This window comes from Aquarana catesbeiana, linkage group LG03 (genome assembly GCF_042186555.1).
Source record: "Aquarana catesbeiana isolate 2022-GZ linkage group LG03, ASM4218655v1, whole genome shotgun sequence".
NCBI lineage: Eukaryota > Metazoa > Chordata > Amphibia > Anura > Ranidae > Aquarana > Aquarana catesbeiana.
In genome coordinates, this window is record NC_133326.1 from 19,407,869 (window position 1) to 19,432,306 (window position 24,438).

The 24,438-nt window shown below is 42.3% G+C and overlaps 1 protein-coding gene across 1 annotated transcript in view; it reads left to right on the forward strand.

Annotated features, from left to right (window-relative positions):
• PCSK6 (proprotein convertase subtilisin/kexin type 6) overlaps positions 1 to 24,438 on the forward strand; it is a 338,484-nt gene that overhangs the window by 308,120 nt on the left and 5,926 nt on the right. The window contains exons 18-20 of the mRNA XM_073618353.1: positions 13,787 to 13,890; positions 22,278 to 22,407; positions 22,526 to 22,638. Of these exons, the coding sequence (XP_073474454.1) occupies positions 13,787 to 13,890; positions 22,278 to 22,407; positions 22,526 to 22,638 (347 nt within the window). The remainder of the gene's footprint in view (positions 1 to 13,786; positions 13,891 to 22,277; positions 22,408 to 22,525; positions 22,639 to 24,438) is intronic.

The window sequence follows — 24,438 nt, forward strand, 5'->3', positions numbered from 1 at the left end:
TAACACTTTAAGACTGAGAAACCTCCCAGTGTTTCCTTTTGTTGACCAGTTTTTGTTGGCAAGTTCTCCCTGTTTGGCTGGTTGAATGTTACTTGTTGCTTTCTTTTGGCTGAAAGCTTCTGTCATTTTGAACTCCATGTCCTCTGAGGTAGTGACTTGACTTTGATGACTCCAGAACTGGTCTGAGGATCAGGTCTCTTTTTTTTTCCCCCAATATGCAAATCTCATGTAGGCAGCAGCAAATAACCCAAGTGTCTAAGAATTTCTATATTTCTAAAAAAAAAAAAAAAGAAAGAAAAATTTACGGTAAGTACAAAACACCTGTTCCATCATTTCTTTTTTGATGCCATAGAGAGTGAGGGAAAATTGTCCCCAAATGGGTCACAAATGGCAATAAAAGCTGACTTTTCTCTATACAAAATGCATAGAAAAAGTGGTAAAATGCTTTTATCTAGTCGGGCATCCATGGCTAGAAGAGAGAAACATGATGCACCATTTTTTTTTTTTTTTAACCTGGGATCAGTCCTCCTAACGTTCCCTACTTTGGTTTCATGTTCCTTCTATCATTGTTGGGCACAGCTTGTGCCCAGCGATTCAGACATTTGGAGATTTTCCTCCTCCGGATCCAAGATGGTTGTTGCTAGCAAAAACACACCAATTATCTAATTCCTGTTATGTGAACTCTTAAAAATCGGTCATCAGTGGGAGTTGCATTTACAGCTGAACATCACATGCTACAGGACATTTAGCAAGCTTATGCAATGTTCGTATTGCATAAAATTATTTCAAGAAATATATAAAAACACCACTCTGCTATCCAGGCGTACGGGGGGGGGGCGCATGGACCCCCTGGAGCATGGGGCCGGGTCGCAATGGAGACCCCTGTATCTCCACCCTTGTCCTGAACATATAGGGATATAATATCTTGTATTTCTCCCACCACTCCTCTATAGCCAGTGAGTTTCAAGAGTTTGACTATAAAGATCCTGACAAGGTGGTACAAGGTACTTGTCTGGGATAGTCATCCAGGAGCAGGGATGACCAGGTCTGTGTAGCTGCACTCAGGAAAGGGAAACCAGACTGTGTATAATAAAGTATGTTTTTTTTTTTTAGCAGTGAAACAAAATACGGTACATCCAAACACCAGCAAACAGAATACGCCTCAAAAATTAAAATATAATAAACAATAAACCAAGTGACAAAATACCTAACTAGCAACCCAACTATGATACAATATATACAGACAAAAGTGAAGCATGGGTCAACTGGGTAAACTGAAGGTGCAAAGAACAGTCAGGAAGGGGGGGGGGGGCGGGATCAGGAACAAGGGGGAGCAGATATGAGGCGCAGGATCAGGCAAGAATTAGGCTTAGGATAATTCGGCAAGCATGAATCTGGCTATCGGGAAGAACACTGGCGCAAGAGGGAATAGTAAAGGAAAAACTAAGCACCCTCCCAGCAGCCAGCATCAGGTGAAGACTGATTACTGAGATCTGCTGGGAGACCTGCTGGTGGACACCGGAACTACAACCTTCCCCTCTGAACCACAGTGCCAGCAGGAGCGCATGCAGGTCTTGACCTATGTTGGAGATGCTGTGAATCTGATGGTACACTTCTCCATTTTTTTTTTTTTTTTGGTCATGCACTAAACTTGAACCCTTCTAGACGAAGGTCTCCAGAATATAGGTCTATACATGAGGTTCAGTGAGGCTAACTGAATGGATCATATCCCTTTTCTTGCAAATCCCCCCTTTTTTTTTTTCTCTAGGCCTATTCCCACTCTATACCTCTATCCCTTTCCTCCCGCTCCTTGCCTTTTCATTTTGGGTAAATGACTTCTGGATACTTGGTTGGTGGTCCTTACTATACTTTTGCTCCCTGTTTTAGAACACAGGATTGGAAAGTCAAATCTTGTTCTGCTCAGTTATATAACTTTGAGCGGTGTGCGACCTTCACTGACCATTTACCTCCTGGATTGCCGCTCCTAAAATATGTTGTGCGTTGCTTCTCAACAGCTGTTTGTGTATCTTTTCTATTAGGCCTTACGATAGACTGTCTCTTAATGTGTATGTAGCGAACCCCCCAAGGAGCCGCAAGTAGAAAGGGATCCCCCCACCCAGCACAGCCAGGCACACTGCATCTTTACAGCACACTTGAGTCAAAGAACAGTCCAGTGCTTTGTTTTGTGTTTTATTGAGGGAAAAAAACTTGGATAGGGATTAGGGTATTATGGGATGCCCACTTGAACTTCAGCAACAAAATCTCCAGGAACACAACTATATACAGTCTGTATATACCTCTCCTACCTCCAGCAAAATCTTACTTGTAGAACTACTGCTCCCAGGACCAGCTGGCACTGTTTGGATGATCTAACAAAGGCTTGGTTAGACCGGTAGCAGATGCCCTATACAGGCAGGGGCCGCAGGCCCCTTTGTTAGTGTAGCAAAAACTCCTAGTGCCCAGCTGTGCTCCTCCTGTGGCCTCTGCTCCTACCACCACCTCTTCAGGCACTGCCAGCCCACCTGGCTACAGCTGCATCTTTTATTAGCCCTCCTGGCTAACACTCCACAGTCCTCCCAGACTGACTCTGCATCCATCCCAGACTACTTGCACCCAGTCCTCTCAGGCATGCCTCTAAATCCTCTTGACTGCAACACTCAACCAGCCTACCTGGCTCTTCCTCCTTGGAGATTTGCCCGGCAGTGTAGTTATGCTGTCCAGTTGCTCCCATGCCTCTGCTCATGACAGCTCTGTGTGTGTGTCACGAAGAGGGTCCCTTCCGCACCCGAGCTCAGGCCCGAGTTACACCCCCCCTTTCAGACTAGGGGGCTACCCTCAAGGGCCACCGACAGTCTAAAACTCCATCTTCAGCTTCGACCTGAACTTCACTGCCACAGCTGGGCTGACCCAGAGTATTTGATGGGGCCTGCCAACCCATCTGTTGTGGCTTAGTTAGGGCCCTCAGAATTCTCGAGGCAGCTCCTCCTCGCCTCCACTCCCATTCTTCTAGAACAGTGGTTCTCAACCCCTGTCCCCTGGACCCACTAACAGGCCAGGTTTGCAAGATAAATGAAATGCCTCATAGGTGATAACATTTGCTGCTCAGTGATTGCAGTATTCTAGTCTGCATCTCCCCAAGGTAATACTTAAAATCTGGCCTGTTAGTGGACCTGAGGACAGGCGTTGAGAAGCACTGTTCTAGAATCTTCTACCCGTTTATGGAATTAGGGGGAGGTCTCAGATGCTGCCTGTGAGTCATCCAGCTCTCCCTGAGTCACTCAAACCCTGACCCAGAAAAACGTCCAGCCTCTCCCCATGGCTGGGAATTTAGAAAAAAAATGGCTTCTGGGCCCAGGAGTAAGGGCATCCCATAAAATTACAGTTTTTGGGAGGGGAAGGGAGACAACTTGGATGGGGCTAGTCACAAATTACCATATGAAAAAATACATAATTTCTTCACAGTAAATACTTACAATGCATCTCTACAATATTTACAGCCTATTTTCAGGTCCCCACAGCTAACTACACTGTATTTAAGGCAGAATAGGGCTGGAGCACCTTCCCCTTGAGGAATGCCCTCTTAGCCTGCTGGAAAACATTGTCTGTTAAAGAGCAGGGTGAGCGGCCCATCGCAACGACACCTGAAAAACAGAAAAACACAAAATATACATCTCTACCGCTAACTTCAGCTAACTATTCACAGGTTCTATCAGCAGGAGGTTATGATCCCACTGACAGAAAAATAAACCGCAAAGTACAGTTTTTTTTTTCTTTTTATTCTGTCAACAGGTGGTTATGATTCTGCTGACAGAAAATAAGCAGTGTAAGGTACACAGTCTTCTTTAGAGTCCCTGGTGGGAGGGCCCCTCCCAGTCTTTCCCAGTATTCTTTAGAGTGCCTGGTGGAAGGTCTTCTTTAGAGTCCCTGGTGGGAGGGGAGGTTCTTTTCAAAAGCTTGTATCAGGATTCTATGCCTCACCCATGTTCATCAGTGGGAAGTGTTCATCCAGCTGGCATAGGTCAGGGTGGCAGGCTGGCCTAGCCCAAAAAGAACAGGAAAGCAAGGCACAGGCAGCAATCTCCCAGCTGTCCAGGTGACAATCTCCACCTGTGAACTGCACACTCCAGCAGTCATTCACGCATAGAGATCTGGATCAGGCAACCTTCTCACGCTGCCATCAGCTATTTTTACTGCGACAGAGTGGCTTCTAGCTGGCTGGTCCCACCTTCACGATCACCACTCTGTCCTTGTAGATTACTTTCCCTAACCTCCGTTCCTGGTGAATGTCCTGAAACCGGACCCAGGTCTCCTCACAGTCTGGCACCTGCAGAGACTTAGGGATGTGCATATATTCCCATACCAGGTCATCCCCTCACTCTGGGAGTTCTCTGGCATCCATGGTATCAGGAGGGACATTGGGGTAGTCCAGATCCCACTACAGAGCAGTCTTGCGCTGAACCTCCCGCTGGAACACGGAAAACCTGGGCAGCTCTCTGGGTTTCCCTTTCCATGGAAGGACACAGGCGTTGGGCGACCTCACTACCCGCTGCCTGTATTCAGAGCCTTTGGTCTGGGTGGTTGAGGGTCTGACTCTGATGTGGAAAGTCCGCTGGACACTGATTGGGGCTTCAATGGCTCCTCTGGTCCCTCCTCTTGCCTCTGAGCAGTTCCCCATTCCCACTCCTCCTCCGAGCTGCTGTTGGATGACCAGTCTGCAAACTCATCATCCATGGGCCCAAAGTGTGCTGGGTCACCTGAAGACTTGTCATCTTCCTGCAAAAGGCTCCTTCCAGGCGGGGCTGCCGATATTAACATGTACCGCCGGCACTTCAGGGATGTCATCTGGCTCCTGCTGGGCATCACTCACAAGTGCCAGGTCCCTGACTGGGCTGCAGGCCATGGCGGATCTCCAACCTTCCTCCCCAATGTCGCTGTTTTTCACAGGGGAGTTACCAGGCTCCGACTCTACCTTGTCTGGATGATCCAAGGCCCTCACCTGCCTTCCGGGAACTTCCGCGGCTGCAATGTGCAAAGTCCTGACTACAAGTCCACTTGGTAGTACTGTGGCCCCTGCTTAGTGGGTGTCAGCCGGAGGAGCGGCTCGTCACAGTGACTGCACCGGATCCAGGCACTGACCACCGAAAATGGGACACAGCAGGCACAGTTGCTCAGTCCCCTCGATCATCCCGAGGACGAATCCCCTGTGATGCTCCAGTGGAACACTGGTGTTGACCAGTGTCTGCTCCTGCAGATCAGGCAACTAAGTCGAAACTGGGTACACATGTGCATCCTCTGCCATCTTGCTAATTCTCTCTCTGCTAGCAGGGAATGTTGGGTCTCTTCCGGGGTGTGACTCCACCCCCAAGCTTCCAGACTGGCTGGCGCCTGCAACGCTGATAAACAGGCCTTTTCCTGTGCTCTCTTGCTCTCTGCACTGAGGTTTGCAGGCACACCAATAATTGCAGAACTTGCCCAGACTGTGCCGGAGCAACTGGGAGCAGGTGGTAGCTGGCGTTTGTGGTTGCCTTTGGTAACAACAAAGTCTCTGGCACATGTCTCACTGTAGTTAGCAGGTTTAGGACAGTCCTTCCCATCATCCATGATTGGGCTACTGGCAAACTCCCCCTGCAGGCACCAGCTGGCTTACCCCAATCATCATGGGCAACAGCAGACGTTTCTGTGCATACTTTACTGTGTTTAGCAGGATTTTGGAATATAGTCACCTTTTTCTAGCTTTTAAGCAGATCGCTGGAAGTATTTGTAATCTGTGGGCACGTTTGCCATGGGTAATAGCGCACACTTTGTTAATCCATGGGCGTGATCACCCGCCGCGGTTGCCACAGGTGACAGCACATGGTACAGTTCACTGAACAGCAGGTCATCCAGCCCTCCCTGAGTGACTCAAACACTGACCCAGAAAAACACAATTTACCTAATCTAACAAAACCTATTGTAGCACATTTAGGCTCTATTCACACCTGAGCGTATCGATTTACTGGCGTTTTTCTGACTTTTTTGTTGAGCTTTTTTGGCCGCATTTTACAAGCTTAGTTAAAGCATTTAAGAAGTGTAGTACAAGAGTTTTACAGCTTCAGGCGTTTTAGTTTAGCTTGTGCACCTAAAGAGTATAAAGAAACAAGGAAGAAAGGAAGAAGGGGCCGGTGCCCCGGAAGAAGAAAAAGGGGGGGGGGGGCACAGTAGAGGAAAGGAGAGAGGAGGGGGGGGCAATAGGAATATGGGGACACACTTTTTTTTTCAACAATGCCCTTCTATGAAAATTGAAAATAGAGATTAAAAACAGAGAGATAGAGATAGATATATATAGAGAGAGAGATATATCTATCTCTCTATATATCTAGCTCTCTATATATCTATCTGTATAGATATATCTATATAGATCCCCCTGTTAATGGAAGCAGTCATTTTTTTCCATAATTTTAATGTTTTCTGAATAATTTGTACAAACAAGAGGTTATCATACAGAATGTAACAAATAACGCTTATATTGGAAGAATGGTAAATACAGTAGTGTATGTGTGGTTCATCTGATAATAATTTTGTACTCTTAGCAGTCAGTTTTGATCTTGGTACATGTAATATATAATAAGATGTTCTGGATTTCTCCCATGGAGGAGAAGTTCATAGCTGTGTAGGCTAATAATCTGCCAAGTAGATTTTGTAATTAATGAGGATGATATTTAAATTTAGCAAAACACGAGCTGGAGTCATCTGACCATATTTCAAAGTGAGTTCAGTCTTCATCCAGCGGGATGTAGGCTGTCAGCTGTATGTCATTTCCTTCTTTGTGCCGACTAATTACCACACCTGAGCTTGGTGAACTTATCCTTCTACATTTTGCCCTGAAGACCTGATGAGATGAAGTAAATGACTGGGGGGAGGAGGCGGGATGCTTAGTCAGTGGCGCTCCATTTGTGGGGGGGGGGGGCGGCAGATGGACCAGACCACGAACGCTGCAGCCCCGCCCCCGTCGCAGGCTCACTTAACCCTTCAGGTGTACATGGCTCACTTGCCTCTCCTCTGCAGTACTCTGCTGGCGGGGATTCTCTGCCTCCTGCCACATCCGATCCTACACAGACCGGGTACCCTGAGATCAGCACACACAGCCCGATTTCCCGCCCTGATCACTGACCCAGATCCCATCCAAGATGGGTGACAGTGCGAGCAGGTGTCCGGGCAGAGCCACCGAGCAGTGTGGACTCGTCTCTCGTCATCACTCTGAGCACATTGTCGTCCTCCCGGAGCTGCGCTGATTTGACGCCTCTGATGGGAAAGGAAGAGGAGGCGGCAAGGCTGAGGGCAGTGTGTTCCCGGAGAGCACCGACTGCATCACGGGGGCTGTGTGTCCACTCCCTCCCTCCTCGACCAATGGGATCGCTTCTCCTTTTGTCCAATTGGTACATGGGTCTCAGGACCCACTTCCTGATTGGCCAAGAGGAGAAACAGTGTGGCAATAGCAAATATTCATTCGCTATTGCCACATAACTGGGTGGGCTCAGGGCGCAGTTCTCTGGGCCCCCGAGCCCACCCTTTTTTAAAGCCAATTAGAGCCTCAGGCTCTAATCCATGTAGAAAATAATTAACAAATTAATTAAAACCACGCTTTCTGGAAGTGCAAAGTGCAAAAAAAAAAAAATTTAAATCTCTTTTCACACAAACATAGTAAAAAGGTGCCAATAAGAACTAAAACATAAACGCTCTCAACTAAAGTCCAATTGTGAAAGCACCGCAAAAAGTGTTAGATAACGCGTTCAAAAAATATATATTATATTAAATACAAAAAAATCAAAAAATGGGACAAAAAATATTGTTCAAAATAGACAAATTCTGAATGACTTCTGGAAAAATCTTCATAATAGGCGTTCATCAAAGGGGTTTAATCCACCATTACAGGTGTCAAACACGTTACAATGGAAAAAGCCATGCAGGTCGCAGCACTCCTGACTACACAGCATCCGGATCTAGCCGCGGTTGTGTGAATCCATCTGGCTTTTTCCATTGTAGCGTGTTTGACTCCTGTAATGGGTGTCACTACATTCTGGTGAGTAGACTGTGTGGCCGGTGATGGTGGTGGATTAAACCCCTTTGATGAACGCCGAATATTATGAAGATTTTTCCAGAAGTCATTCAGAATTTGTCTATTTTGAACAATATTTTTTGTCACTTTTTTAAATTTTTTGGATTTAATATAATATATATATTTTTTTGAAGACATGTTATCTAACACTTTTTGTGGTGCTTTCACAATTGGACTTTAGTTGAGTGTTTATGTTTTAGTTCTTATTAGCACCTTTTCACTATGTTTGTGTGACAAGAGATTTAATTTATTTTCTTTTTGCACTTGCACTTTACAAAGAGCGCGGTTTTAATTAATTCGTTAATTATTTTCTATTTGCTTTTTTATACAACGTGCTGCTTCTATTTAAACTATACGTTTATTCTTAATTAACTAATTATTTTAAATTTTTCATCTACGCGGGTTACTGGTGTTTTTCCATTTATTTTCTAATCATGTGGTAAAAAAAAAAAAGCCCCCTTTATTGAAATCCATGTGTCCAACGCCCTGCATGCAGTTTAGGGGGCCAAATGCATGGATTGGGGGGGGGGGGCGCGGTGCCCCTAGTGGACGAGCCACCACTACTTGAAGTATATTTCCACTTTTGCTGTCAAATTTGAGAAAACTTCACTGTTATGCATTTCTTCTCACACAGCTTTCCTAAAAATAATTGAAAACATTTTCTAATTGCTTCTTTGGAGCAGGCCTTTGAGCAGACAGCAGACTACTCTGAACAATTATGAAGTGATAGTGGAGTGACAAAGTAGACGCAGACTTGTTTTTCCCTCATTGCCACACAATGCAGAACCTATGCGGTGAGATCTTTTTTTTTTTTTTTTTTCACATGGATCATATCCGCCAAAAAAATCTTACTCAGATATGACATATTTAATTGTATATCTCTGTTTTATACTTTGGAGATCACCGCAGAGTTAGCGTCATCCTAGCTGTCCAGTGGGATGAAAGCGGCTAGCTTCTGCATGTTGTCTAATTAGCACCGGTAGAATTTCGATGATCAAAATCTTCAAATACTCCCAACTGTGTCTAGTTATGAAATATCTACCTGAAATGTTAATGGTCCTGGCTGCTGTGTGTAGAGACCAAACACGGGTGATTTATGCCTGGCAGAACAGTCGTAAGAAGATATCACCAGAAATAAAAAAAAAAAAAAATTTAAATAATAATAATTAAATAATTTTATTTAAAAAAAAAAAAGGCAAATGTCAATGATTTGTCACACAGTGATTTAGCAAACGAAATATCATTCAGCGAGGGTGAATATCTACTTTAATTATCTACATAGTACCATCCCTTTTCCCATGGCACTAAGTAAAATTCCAGCGTTTCTGATATCACATTAAAGTAGATGGTTTGAGTGTAGAAAAGTGCAAAGCTTGACAGTAAGCAGGTGGTTATCCTTAAAAAAAAAAAAAAAAAAGCAATAATAACTATTGCACAGCGTTCAACAATAATTAATAGAAGAGAGGGGTTGGCATAAGAGTTCAACATAAAAAGCCTTGCGGATGGAAGAAAATTAAGCCAAAAAAGTAACTTGATGATGGATAATATCCAAGTCTTGAGTAAAACCCAGTGCACAGTTAATAAGTAAAAGAAAGAGGGGCGCCACCATCTAAGTGTAGCCTTTTTTTTGTAGGAATAAAACATAATAAACGTTTTATTTATACTAATAAATGACTACACTTTAAAAGAAACAGGGAGCCAGCATTTAAAAGAAGTTTGATTTTTTTTTTTTCTGAATCGTACTTGGATCAGTCCGATGCTACATCCTTCCCCCGCCGGCTTTAACACTGAGAACTGAGCGCTCAAACACCGCCGATCGCTCGGCTCTCAGGATGCAGCATCACTCAAACCCGACTGAGCTCGTCCCTGATGACTATCTCTGCTTCACTCCATTCTCGTGGACATTCAAGGCTGGCTAATATAAATTGATTTTTAGGAGGTTGTGATCGTATGTGTTTAAGTTAAGTAAGTTAAACAGACCCTGTCGACTAAAATTGCAGTTAAAACCACGTGAAAATCAATATTTTTTTAAGGTTGTTTTTATTGATTTTGCAATTGAGAAATACGAAGAAGTGTACGAAGTTTACAGATGCATCTACAGTCGGGAAATGTAACCTACGGCGCTGTTAAAAAGTATTTGCCCCTTCCTGTTTTTTTTTGGTTTTTTTTTTTCAAATTTTTGTTACATTTAAATGATTCAGATCATCAAACTAATTTTAATACTACACAAAGATTACCCGCGTAAATACAAAACGCAGTTTTTAAATGATTTCATTTATTAAGGGAAAAAAGCTGTCCAAACCCGCGTGGCCCTATGTGAAAAGTAATTGCGCCCCCCCACCCACACACACCCACACACACACACACACCCACACACACACACACACTTGCCACACCCAGGCCTGATTACTGCCAGACCTGTAGAATCAAGAGATCACTCAAATAGAAGCCGTCTGACAAAGTGACGCAAACTAAAAGATCTCAAAAAGCAACACATCATGCTGCAATCTAAGGAAATTCAATAACCGATAAGAGACAACGTAATTACACATGTATCAGTCTGGAAAGGGTTACAAAACCATTTCTAAGGCTTTGGGACTTCAGCGAACCACGGTGAGAACCATTATCCACAAATGGAGATGTGGCAGGCTGATCAAAATTACTCCAAGAGCATGATGATGAATCCAGGAGATTATAAAAGAACCCATAACAACATTTAAAGAACTGCAGGCCTCACTTGCCTCAGGTGAGGTCGGTGTTCATGATTCAACAATAAGACAGAGACTGGGCAAAAATGGCGTCCATGGGAGAGTTCCAAGGCCAAAGCCACTGTTGACCAAAAAGAACACAAAGGCTCCTCCCACGTTTGTCAAAAAAAATCTTGATTATCCCCAAGACTTTTTGGCAAATATTCTGTGGACTGATGAGACAAAAGTTGAACTTTTTGAAAGGTGTGCGTCCCGTTACATCTGGCGAAAAAAGAACATGGCATTTCATAAAAAGTACGTCATCCCAACAGTCACCGTGTGGTGGTAGTGTGATGGTCAGGACCTGGACGACTTGCCATCATTGATGGAACCATAAATTCTGCGCTCTGCCCGAAAATCCTAAAGGAGAATGTCCGACCATCAGTTCCTGACCTCAAGCGCACTTGGGTAATGCAGCAGGACAATGATCCGAAACACAACAGCAAGTCCACCTTTGGCTCAAAAAAAACAAAATTAAGCATTTGGAGTGCCCTAGTCAAAGTCCGGACTTAAATCCAATTGAGATGCTCTGACATGACTCTAAACAGACTGTCCGTGCTGGAAAACCCTCCAATGTGGCCAGAATAAAACTTCTGCAAGAAGAGTAGGCCAAAATACCTCCACAGCCATGTGAAAGACTCATTTCCAGTTATCGCAGACGCTTGATTGCAGTTGTTGCCGCCAAGGATGGCACAACCAGTTATTAGGTTTAGGGGGCAATTAATTTTTTTCACATAGGGCCAGGCAGGTATGGACAGCACTTTTCCCCTAATAATAAATTAAATCATTTAAAAACTGCATTTTGTATTTACTTGGGTCATAATAATAAAATAGTTTGATCTGAACCCTCTAAGTGTGACAAATATGCAAAAAAATTTAAAAAATATGAAAGGGGGCAAATACTTTTTCACAGCACTGTAGCAAATCATAACAAAATGGCGATTAAAAATAAGCTTGTGAAGCAGACGTAAACCAGACTTAAAGTGGAAGTAAAGGCAAAAACCTAACTAACTCTCAACCTACTCTCAGCCACATTCTAAGCCCAATCTATCTAGCCCTGTAAAGAAAAAATTGCAACACTTGCCTATTCTGAAGCCGCACCGATCTCCAGCTGCGCCCTTTGTGTGCAGGAGACAGCCGACAAAGGCTGGAATGTGACGTCACTCATAGACTTACTATGGGGGCTTCCGTTGTCTGCTGCCTTTCCTACACAATGAAGCTGCCACTGACAGCTCAGCCTGGAAGTGGACCAGAGTGGCTGCAGAAAAGGTAAGTATAGCATTTTTTTTTTCTTTACACGGCTACATAGATTAGGCTTAGAAGAGTAGGTTTATCGTTAGATAGGTGTTGCCTTTACTTCCACTGTAAGATAGGCAAAAGTGTATACCCTCGCTTGTGGATCATATAGGACAAGCACCACTAAGCGGCGGACCGCGGTCCAGACATGGACCAAGGGAAAGTTCTGCGCCATTCAGCTGCCTGTGTGTCCTCACCCGGGTGTGTCTAACCCAACTTTTCAATCTAACCAGCAGGTGATAGGTTGCTACGACATGGGACTGTCCCTGCAACCAATTTCCCACTTGTTAACATGAAAATTTGGGCCCCGACCTGTTGCAACTCTCATTTTTTGCCCTGTTGTGTAAGGTAGGACTAGGAAGAGGGTACTGTGATGTCAATATGGGGGTGGGGGGGGGGAGAACTGTGATGTAAAGGGGGACTGTAATGTTTCGACTCTGATTCATAGCACACGGGGCAAGTACGTTTATATTAAGGGGGAAGGTCTGCTTTAAGATGACTTCACAGTTTGCTTTTGGAAAAGTAAGCTCCTCACAATAGTTCACGTTTAGAAATCCATCCATATGATCCTAAAACGATTTGGGGACAGTCCCCATCAATGGGTCACAATTTATCAGGGGTCAGGCCCGGATACCAGTAGATATAGCGGTAGAGAGGATCCCACCGACCAGCTGGATAAGTGCAGCAGCAGGTCGCCCTGGCAGATGACACAGGCTCACTCGAGGTGCAGGGTCTAAGCAACTGGTGTTCACCAAAGCTCCTGATGGTGGAGATGGGTTTGCTGTGTGTTAGTACCAGGTCTCAGTCCTTAGGATCGCCCCAAAAGGAGGTGAGCAAACCGCCGGCCCAGTAGTGGATATAGCAGATAGGGATCAAGCAGGAGCATAGTCAGTACACCAGCCAAGGGCTGGTGTAACAAGTGATTGCAGGCTGGGATCAAGCAGAAGTGTAGTCAAGGAATAAGCCAAAGGTCAGAAACAAGTGGTTATAGGTTGGGATCAAGCCTAAGCGTAGTTGAGGAACAAGTCACAGATAGGTAACGAGTGGTAGCGAAGGTACGGGTGACAGAAGGAGCGACAAAAGCAAGATATCGGCTGGAGAGAGCACAATAATCTAGCAAACGGGAAGTGCAGAAACGTGGCTTAATTCAGGAAGTTCATGGGAGAAGCGAGGAGTTCAAGGTTCACTAGAAACGAGGCACAAAGCAAGGTTGCATAAGCAATTGACGAGAAGAGTTACAACCAGACACAACAGAGGTCCTGGGTTAATGCCCAGGCTCTGACACAATCAGAGGTCCATCTTTATAATCCTAACACTATTCAGGGACTGTTCCCATCAGTTGGTAAAAATCAAAAGTCCATCAGTACAATTGTAACACTGTGCAGGAACAGTCCCTGTCGATTGGTCACAATTAGAGGTCCATACCTGTCCTAACACTAATCGGAGACAGTTGCCGTCAAATGGTCAGGTTTAGAAGTCCATCTGTATAATCCTAACACTATTCAGGGACAGTTGCCAAAAGAAAATAATACATCAGGGAACTGGTGCTGTGCACATTTTGTAGTCTTTTGTACAGACGACAGACTTTGAATGCCATTCATTATGTTTTTAATCATTACTGAAGTGTATTTACATGTCTCTTTCACAGCCTTTTGGGTTCCGTGTGTACACCTGAGTGTGAGCCAGGGACTTTCTACAACCCGGTCTTCATGAAATGTGAAAAATGTCATTCAACCTGCCATTCGTGTGTTGGTAAGTCATCCGTTTTTTTAGCTGCCATTGATCTCAGATTTCTAGGCATGGTCTTCGGTTTTAAATGTTTGTCCTTGTGATTTATCCATAGAATGAAATGACTAACTTTCTAATCTGAGCCTCTCACAAATCAAATGCAATTTCAGGAAATACCCTGAAAAGAGAGACTTGATCTACCCATTAGACATGTGCGGTTCGTTTCATTCCAAATTGAAATTCAGACGAATTTTACGTTCTTTAGAAATTCGGATGTATCCGAATTTCCAAATTACCATAGTAACAAATTTAAACACATTCAAAATAACAAAACAGAAATTTCGGACGAAATTTGAATTCAAATAGTTTTCGAATCGGACTGGTTTTCGCATCGGACTGGTTTTCGCATCGGACTGGTTTTCGAATCGGACTGGTTTTCGAATCGGACTGGTTTTCGAATCGGACTGGTTTTCGAATCCAATGGGACTAGTTATCGAATCCAATGGGACTAGTTATCGAATCCAATGGGACTAGTTATCGAATCCAATGGGACTAGTTATCGAATCCAATGGGACTAGTTATCGAATCCAATGGGACTAGTTATCGAATCCAATAGGACTAGTTTTAAATGTTTGTCCTTGTGATTTATCCATAGAATGAAATGGCTAACTTTCTAACCTGAGCCTCACAAATCAAATGCAATTTCAGGAAATACCCTGAAAAGAGACTTGATCAGACATGTGCGGTTCGTTTCATTCCAAATTAAAATTCAGACAAATTTTACGTTATTTAGAAATTCGGATGTATCCGAATTTCCAAATTACAACAGTAACAAATTTAAACAAATTCAAAATAACAAAACAACATTGCGGACAAAATTTGAATTCAAATAGTTTTCAAATCGAATTGGACTAGTTTTCGAATTTCCTAAGAGAAGAGAATAAAATAGAATAGAAAAAAAAATAGAATATAACCACATTTTGAATAGAGTAAATTCAAATTAGAATATAAAAGAATAGAATATAAAAGAATTTGAATAGGTTACAATAGTAACAAATTTAAACAAATTAAAAATAAAACAACATTTCGGACGAAATTTGAATTCAAATAGTTTTCTAATCAAATTGGACTAGTTTTCAAATTTCCTAAGAGCCTTTTCACACTGGGGCGGTTTGCAGGTGCTATTGCGCTAATAGCGCCTGCAAACCGACCCGAAAGTGCCGCTACTTTCATTCCAGTGTGAAAGCCCCGAGGGCTTTCACACTGGAGCGATGCGCTGGCAGGACGGTAAAAAAAGTCCTGCCAGCAGCATCTTCGGAGTGGTGAAGGAGCGCGGTGTGTATATACTGCACCTTTACCGCTCCTGCCCATTGAAATCAATGGGACGGCGCGGCTATACCGCTGGCAAAGCGCCTCTGCAGAGGCGCTTTGCGGTGGTATTTAACCCTTTCTCGGCCGCTAGCGGGGGTAAAACCGCCCCGCTAGCGGCTGCATACCGACGGTAAAACGCCGCTAATAATAACGGCGTTTTACCGCTGCCCCCGCCCCAGTGTGAAAGGGCTCTAAGAGAATAAAATAGACTAGAAAAAAAAAAAAGAATAGAATATAACCACCTTCCGATTTTTGAATCAAGTAAATTCAAATTAGAATATAAAAGAATAGAATCTAAAAGAATTGAATAGAATTTAAAAAAAACAGTAGAATAGAAAAATAAAATAATGGAATTCAAAAAAACAATAGAATAGAAAGCATATAACCATTTCCCAAAATAAGAATATAATAAATTTGAATTCGAATAGAAAAGAATAGCTTAGAATAGATTGAAACAATAGAATAGAAAATATAACCATCTTACGAAATTCATATTTTTAATAGAACACATTTGAATAGAAAATAAAATAGAATAGACAATAGAAAAGAATAGAACCGTTTTCCGAAATTGGAATACAATCAATTTGAATTGAATAGACTATAATATAAAAGAATAAAACAGAAAATAAAAGAATAGAATAAAAAAAAATGAAAAAAAATAGTATAGAATGGAATAGAAAGAATATAACCATCTTCCAAGCTTTGAATAGAATAAATCCAATTTCGAATGGAATTTAATTTGAAACGATTTTGAATCGATTCGAATTTTCCAAACTTCGACCGAATTCGGAAAATATGAATCACGAATTCCGAAAACTATATAAAATGAAATAACTAATCGAAACTAGACAAATCAAATCTTTTTTTTTTCTGCGCATGTCTTCTAACCATAGACAGTAACCTATCTCCCCAAGAACAATGGGAGGAAAAAACACGAAACGCTCAAAAGCAACATGCAGAGATGTGAATCGAGCCTCACTCCACAAGGCCATTCAGCAGTACTGACATTACTGTATGTGGCTCGTAACTTGATAGCCCGATATTGAAGGTCACATGCTGATTAGGGAAAAGTTCACTTATCTGCATAGAAATGTACCTATCATTATTAAACTGTGGCAGCCATGGTTTGATATCCCAGGCCTAGCACCACAGCAACTGATCAAAGAGAGACTTCTACAGGGCTAAATGTGTGTAGCGCCTACCTCGATTTTCCGGGAGCCTGAGCCTCAGGGTTGCAGGGTATTGGGCATGGTGGGTGATGACCAAGAAAGAAAGCTGGGAACCAGTCACTTTTATTCTTTAAAGAAGAGAAAAGTTTATTTCTCAAACAGGAAAATTTTGGGAAGGAGGGGATAGGGCACATGACACCCTTAATAATGAACAGGCAGATTGTCAGACTCCTTACACAAAAATAGGTGAGATAAGATAGACAACAGTACAGGAAAAAGAGCCTTTAAAGCTGAACCAGCACATCTGTACTTTGTAGAATAGGCTGTCTCCTCTAGTAACTGAGCTTTACTCACTGCATTGTACTGAATTATTTGCAAGAGTTCTCCTGAAGCTCTTCCAGCCACCTCATGGATCCCCGATCCATGAAGAGTCACCTCTGGTGCTTCTCTAGAACTCCACCCCTTTCAGAATCGTTTCCGGATCTTTGGCAGGCTTTTCTTAGCAGAGACTTAAACACGTGGATAGGCCACGTGGATAAACACCACCTGGATAGGCTTCAGGCCTAGCAGCCAGAAACTGTACACACATTCACCCAGGCTGCAGCCCTATGCAGGAAGACAAACCCTGATCACCTGATGTCTTTTCATTAAATAGCTTTTTCCAGCATTCATAGCAGCTAATCTGATTGGCTGAGAAAAGTATGCTTATCCTTAACCTGAATGTACTGTAGCTTATCATACTAATGTCAAAGGCAACAGTGCCACCTACTGACAAAAGGGAGAAGCCACAACTGAATAGGATTTAGAACAGAAGTCATTTGACCACTAAACACTACAAATTAGCCAGGCTGGCTACCACCCGGCACAACTAAATGTACCTGTAGCCCTACTTTTAGAAAGAGGGTGCTACATGTGTATAGCCATGATCAGACAGGATGAGTTTCAGGGGTAGAGTACCGACTCTGTTGTTGAAGATACTCTTATACGTAAGGCCAGGTAACAATTACAAAGTAGTTTAGACATTCTCTTTGTTCTGTGTTTTAGTTTTATTTTATTTCCACTACAGAACGAATTGGATTTCTCTGACATTGTGCTATATAGTTTAAATGTCTAATGAATCCTATACCTATTATTTTAGGGAATAACTGTTATGGAGATGTATGTACTGTATAAGTAGATGTATGTTTTTTTTCACTTCAATAAACTTTTCTTGATTTAAAAAAAAATGAATTTACACCAGTTTCAGGTGCGAACATCAACAAATTGCAAACCACACATAACCAGTAAAAAATATGGTTAATAGCTGTTGAATGAGGATCAGATGTCCAAACCTTCAAAAGGTACTCCTATGAACTACTGTTTACTGTAGTTGTATACTGTGTATTCAACTAAGTATACAGATGCACTGGGCTTTAGACATTCGTTTAGCTCTGAATTCGTTTTTAGACGGAATTCAACAATTTTGTTAATTCGGAAATATTCTAATTAATGGAAACCTGTTTAACGAACTTTTCCGAAAATTTGGAAAGTCGAAAATCGGAAAATAAGAATATAAATCCAAAAATTCAAAGAACGAAAATAAGTACAAAAACCCGAAATAATAACTAACTAATAATAGCTATTAATTATTTGTATCCAAAGTTACGAATGCTGCATCTAAACAAAGGGAATGTAATGAATTAATAAATAATCCAATTTATAATAAATAATAATAGTAAACTTTTTACTATTATTTATTATTCATTTGTTGCGTTCCATTCATTTAGATGTGGCATTCATTATTTCGGATAATTCATAGCTTCAGATATATTCGTATTTGTTCATAAACAGCCAAATTTGAAAGGAAATTTGAATACCTTTTAATAGTTATTATTTCGGATTCACGAATACCGCAACAAATGGAACATAAAGAATTCTAATTTTTTCGAAGTTCCAAATTTATTCAAAATAACGAATTTTAATCATAACGAATGATCCGAAAAAAAAAAAAATCTAATGAAACGAAAACTAACAAATTTTTCAGCAGTGCACATATCTACCAGGCTTAAAGCGCTTGTAAACCTGCACATGTCAGGAAAAAAAACAACCCTGTAAAGGCAAAGGCATAATGAGCTAATATGCACCGCATACTAGCTCATTATGAAATACTTACCTTAGAACGAAGTCCCCGTATCGCAGCCCGGTCCACGCCGAGAGAGCTGACATTTTGCCCTCTGTGTTTGTTCCGGGTTCGTGGCTCCGCCACTGTGAGTGGCCGGAGCAATGATAACATCACTCCCGTGCATGCGCACGGGAGTCGTCTTCCCGGTAAGGTCCTGCAGCATCTGCTGGACCTTCAGCCGGGCATTCACATTGCATGCGCCACTGTAGTCAGCAGCTGCATGCAAAGTGAATATCTCCTAAACCGTATAGGTTTAGGAGATATTCATTTTACCTACAGGTAAGCCTTATTATACAACCACTTTAACTATAAGGCACTTGTGTCCTTTGGAAGGCTGGACATCTGGTCCCGTTGGAAGGCTGGACATCTGGTCCCGTTGGAAGGCTGGACATCTGGTCCCGTTGGAAGGCTGGACATCTGGTCCCGTTGAAAGGCTGGACATCTGGTCCCGTTGGAAGGCTGGACATCTGGTCCCGTTGGAAGGCTGGACATCTGGTCCCGTTGGAAGGCTGGACATCTGGTCCCGTTGGAAGGCTGGACATCTGGTCCCGTTGGAAGGCTGGACATCTGGTCCTCATTCCACTGTTCTTAACATTAATTTTTATTGGTTATACAGTATGTGGTTTGCAAACTGTTAATGTTCACACCCATGACCGGTGGAAATACTTTTGATGCTTGCTTGAATGATCTTGTATTTTGGTTACTGGTGATGTTACTACTAATGCAGATCTGTATTGGGGATACTTACTTAATACCATTTTTTTAAACAATTATTTTAATGTCTAATAAAAATGTATTTTGTTAAATGCGTCTTTTTTTTTTATTTGTTTTTTGTTTTGAAATATAGTGTTGTATGCTTCTGGTCCCATTTCTTCCAGAAATAGCAGAATAAGAGTGCCTGGACCCTCTTCCAGAATATGTTCATCACTGAAAATTAAATTCCTTATTAATTAGGATGTGGATTTATAGTGATGTGCAAGTGATACCAAGCTGTTTCCGTTGTAGATTAGTGGAGTTAACTTGGCAGGTTCAATATTGACGTAAATGAATATTTTAGTGTTGTGTTGTTGTTTTTCCAGCATAGTTCCTTAACACGGCAGGCAGAAGAACCTCTCTGCCCTGTGGCTTTGCCACACACACAGGCCAGATTAGAAAGTGTCTGGGTGGCCCGGTGGCCCGTGATGTTATTCGATGTTAGAAAAGCACAGAGGTGTTTTCTAGATTTTACTGCATTACAGCTGGGATGAAAGTGTAAATGCAAGGCTTTAGCTGATTTATATTAGAACCACAGGCTCATTTTCAGACAAGAGGATCCTTGATGCCCTGTACATACTCTACATTGCTTTGGCAGTGCGATGACATCACATGAGTGGAGAATTTGCTGCTGTTTTTCCTCTATACAATCTTTCAGGAAATTTTTGAAGTGTTAAGTGATGGAGGCGGTTTCTTAAAATGCAGCTTTTAGAGAACTGAGCACCACTCATATGAAGGTCACTTTATTTTTTTATCCCTATTATAAATTAATATTAGTGTGTGAGACTTGTCATTTGGTAGCAAGTTAGCAATGTTCCTAAATAAAACTTTGCTTCATGTTAAACTGAAAATTAACCTCTTGAATTCCTGATTAGTCCTAGATAATTAGCCCCAGTGGCGGACTCTTAGGTTGGTGCCCTGGTGCCTTCACAGCTGTTTGGCTTTCTTCTTAGTGGGATAGATCTGGCACAGCCAGCCAGTCAATGGGGTTGATTTACTAAAACTTGAGTGCAAAATCTGGTACAGCTGTGCATGGTAGCCAATCGGCTTCTAACTTCGGGCTTGTTCAATTAACCTTTGACAAAAAAAGAAAGAAAAAAGAAAAAACTGGAAGCTGATTGGTTTCTATGCAGAGCTGCCCCTGATTTTGCACTCTCCAGTTTTAGTAAATCGACTCCAATGTGTCTCATGTCTCTAGCTCAGCCTTTCCCAAACTTTGTACACCGGAGAAACCCCTAAAATAATTTTGAGGTCTTGAAACCCCAGCCAAAATCCACTGGTCCGTTGTGGCCTAGTGGGGAAAAATGCCCCTTGCATTTGTGGTCAGTAGGAAGAAGGCCACCCTTACAGACAACTATAAGAGATCATTGGTGTCTTGCTGCTACTTTTGCCAAGTGGAGTTGGCCCTGGAACTATGAAGGCACCATCAAATGAGTCAATCAGTCACAACCCAAGTAACCCTGGTTGAGAATGGCTGATCTAGCTACAAAGAAAGCCACGCAGCCAATTAACTGAACTTATCTCTCTGGAGAAGAGACGCTTGAGAGGGGATATGATTTCAATCTACAAATACTGTACTGGTGACCCCACAATAGGGATAAAACTTTTTCGCAGAAGAGAGTTTAATAAGACTCGTGGCCACTCATTACAATTAGAAGAAAAGAGGTTTAACCTTAAACTACGTAGAGGGTTCTTTACTGTAAGAGCGGCAAGGATGTGGAATTCCCTTCCACAGGCGGTGGTCTCAGCGGGGAGCATTGATAGCTTCAAGAAACTATTAGATGATCACCTGAATGACCGCAACATACAGGGATATACAATGTAATACTGACACATAATCACACACATAGGTTGGACTTGATGGACTTGTGTCTTTTTTCAACCTCACCTACTATGTAACTATGTAACTAATTAGATATTTGTTAGGGTAACCATGTACTATCCTGGTACGTTATCCATTGTTTAAAAAGTGTTTGCAACTTTTAACTAAGTGGTTCTAAAGGCAAAACCCAGGACCCTGCATTCACTATATCTGGTCTCCCACAGTACACGGAAATGCAATTATTTAATAAATATAAACTGCTAAATAGCTTTTCTCATTAGCAGTATATAGCAGTCTTGTGACATCTATCAGTGTCTGGTTAAAGCTTGTAGGAGGAGTTTATTATCCCCCGATTGTCCTATGAGGCTGCAGGACCCCTGACCCTGTGTCTGGACAGGGCTGATTGGCCCTGTGCTGAATACATGAAAAAAAAATCTCTAGCAATCCACACCAAACTGAGCATATGTGCAGCTTGCCCCCAAGGCTCTGTTCTTTCAGCAGGTAGATTGGGCACAGTGGAAGGAGGGGAGGATCAGGGAAGACAGGATCAAACAACTGTTTTACACAATGCACAGGATCAACCCCTTAGGTTCCACAGTGAGTATAACAAGCATGCTTTACTGCATATACAGACTGATTTTACTGTTGTGGGTTTAGTATCACTTTAATGCATTCTATGCATTAAGGAGTAAAACCTTTTGCATGCAGCTCCCCATCCCCCCCCAAAACCCTTATACTTATCTGAGCTCAATCCAGTGCTGTGCACGAGAGTGGGAGCCATTGAGGAGAGCATGGGGGACAAGGCCGAACCGTGTTGTGTGTATGGACACACAGCGCTGCCTTGGGAGCAAGCCCGCACGAGTGAGCAGCAAGCAAGTAGTTTACTATAGGGGGCGGAGCCAGGAGCTCCTGAGGGGACCCTAGAAAAGGAGGATCTGGGCTGCTCTGCGAAACCATTGTAGAGAGCAGGTAAGTATACCATGTTTATTTAAAAAAAAAAAAAAAAATGTAATCCTTTGCAATCACTTTAAAGATAGGTTGTTGTGATTTTATAAAAACTGACAACTGTAAATGCATGTACCACCATTGCCCATGATTATATGCTCAGTGGTCTATCCTCTTTTGTATTCTTCAGGAACTGGGAAGGACCAGTGTACTCAATGCTCCAAAGATTACCATCTTCACGACTGGCGATGTTTACCAATGTGCGGCCTGGGCTTTTACTCAGAAGACATTCCTGGGCTGCCTCACAAAGTTTGCCGGAGGTAAGCTACCCAACAGTCTTCCTGAACCTCTAACTGTTGTCTTGGCGGCCTATTTGTATAAGGTTATCCTTACCAAAGCACAGTATGGTCAGTACTTATCTGAAATCCTGGTTTCCAGATGTGAAGAAAACTGTTTGATGTGTGAAGCCACAGGCAAGAATTGTGTCCGGTGCAAAGAGGGCTACAGTCTGCTCAGTGGATCCTGTGTTACGAATCATACGTGTAACAATGGTGAGTATCTGGAATGGTAGTGACAATTACAGGGGCGGACTGGCAACTCATGAGGCCCCCGGGCAATAGGAGAAGATTAGGGGGCCCCTGGGCAATAGGAGATTATGGGGCCACACAGTACACATATACAGTATACACACACAGACACACAATATATACACATACACACACTGATAAGGTACTGGAGAGGCGGGGCAGCTATAATCTTGGGATTTTTTAAAAAACACAGATTTTTACATACTGTCCCTGGTTTTGAGGCTGGCAACCCTGATGGGGCCCCTTAATGGCATGGGAATTTTACTTTGTTATCCATGGACTAAGTGCCCCTGATAGCCTTGCTTGGCCATAGTTCTTGTCCTAAGTGGAGATTAGGTGCCCTTTTTTTTTTTTTACATGGATACAAACTCTATATGATGGTCAAAAGTGCATTTGTTTAATACACGGGACTCAGATCCTATCTCTTCCCTATTAAGAGGCACAAGGCAGTTATGCCCCCCTCTCCCCCATACTGTTTGTCCTAGTGATTGAGTTGCTTGCAACACTCAAGGACCAAATGTAGCTGAAAACCAACAAAGTTGTGTTTCCTTGCTGTTGATGTGACCCTTAACTCTACTACATTGCGCCTGATCCTCATTAAGACCCCCAACTAATTTATTACCACTTTGGGCTTTCAGATCAGTAACACTGGGAGCTATCTTTTATAACACTTACCCTTAAAGATAATTTCCCATATCGGTGGGGGAAAGCCCATCTCCGCTACTTTCGTACATCTTCATAGGAGTCCCTTTTACTCTGCAAATTACTCGTTCCCACTGAGATGAAGGTTATCAAATTTAGAGACCTGGAAGAAATGACAAATGTCTTGGCCAAGTGGGTTAAGGGCCTTGACTATAACATTGCTCTCTTGACTCTTTCAGAACACTCCCAATCCCCATTGTGTCTTGTGGTCAATCAAGCAAACGTTCTTAAAATTCATATGGAATGACATTAGACCCAGACTCTCTTAAAAAAAATATATATATATTTTTTTCAATTAAAATCTGAAGGGGGTGTGTGGGTTGCTACCTGTCCCACACATTGCTATTTATTACCAGGCTGTACAAATAGCCCCTTTAGTCTTCTACCAGGTCACCACCAACATCCCACTATGGGTTAGCATTGAAGTGTGCCCAGCTGTGCCACTAGCAATAGATAACATCTTGTGGACACCCACTAAGTTCTGCAAACATAACAAATCCCATACTTAAGAACCGGGTCTATTTTTCAGACTCTGTTTACAAGTTAAAATAATTTTTTTCTTTTTTTTTTTGCTAGAAAATTACTTAGAGCCCCCAAGCATTATATTTATTTTCTAACACCCTAGAGAATAAAATGGCGATCATTGTAATTCTTTCTGTCACACCGTATTTGTGCAGAGGTCTTACAAGCGCACTTTTTTTGGAAAAAATACACTTTTTTTGAATTAAAAAATAAGACCACAGTAAAGTTAGCTCAATTTGTTTTTATATTGTGAAAGATAATGTTACGCTGAGTAAATTGATACCCAACATGTCACGCTTCAAAATTGCGCCCGCTTATGTAATGGAGACAAACTTTTACCCTTAACAATCTCTATAGGTGACGTTTAAAAATTTCTACAGGTTACCAGTTTTGAGCTACAGGGGAGATCGTGGCGATGCCTCATATGTTTGGTTTGAACACCGTTTTTATATGCGGGCTTTACTCACGTATGCTTTTGCTTCTGCGCGTGAGCTCGGCGGGATGGGGCACTTTCATTTTTATTTTTCTTATTTATTTTAC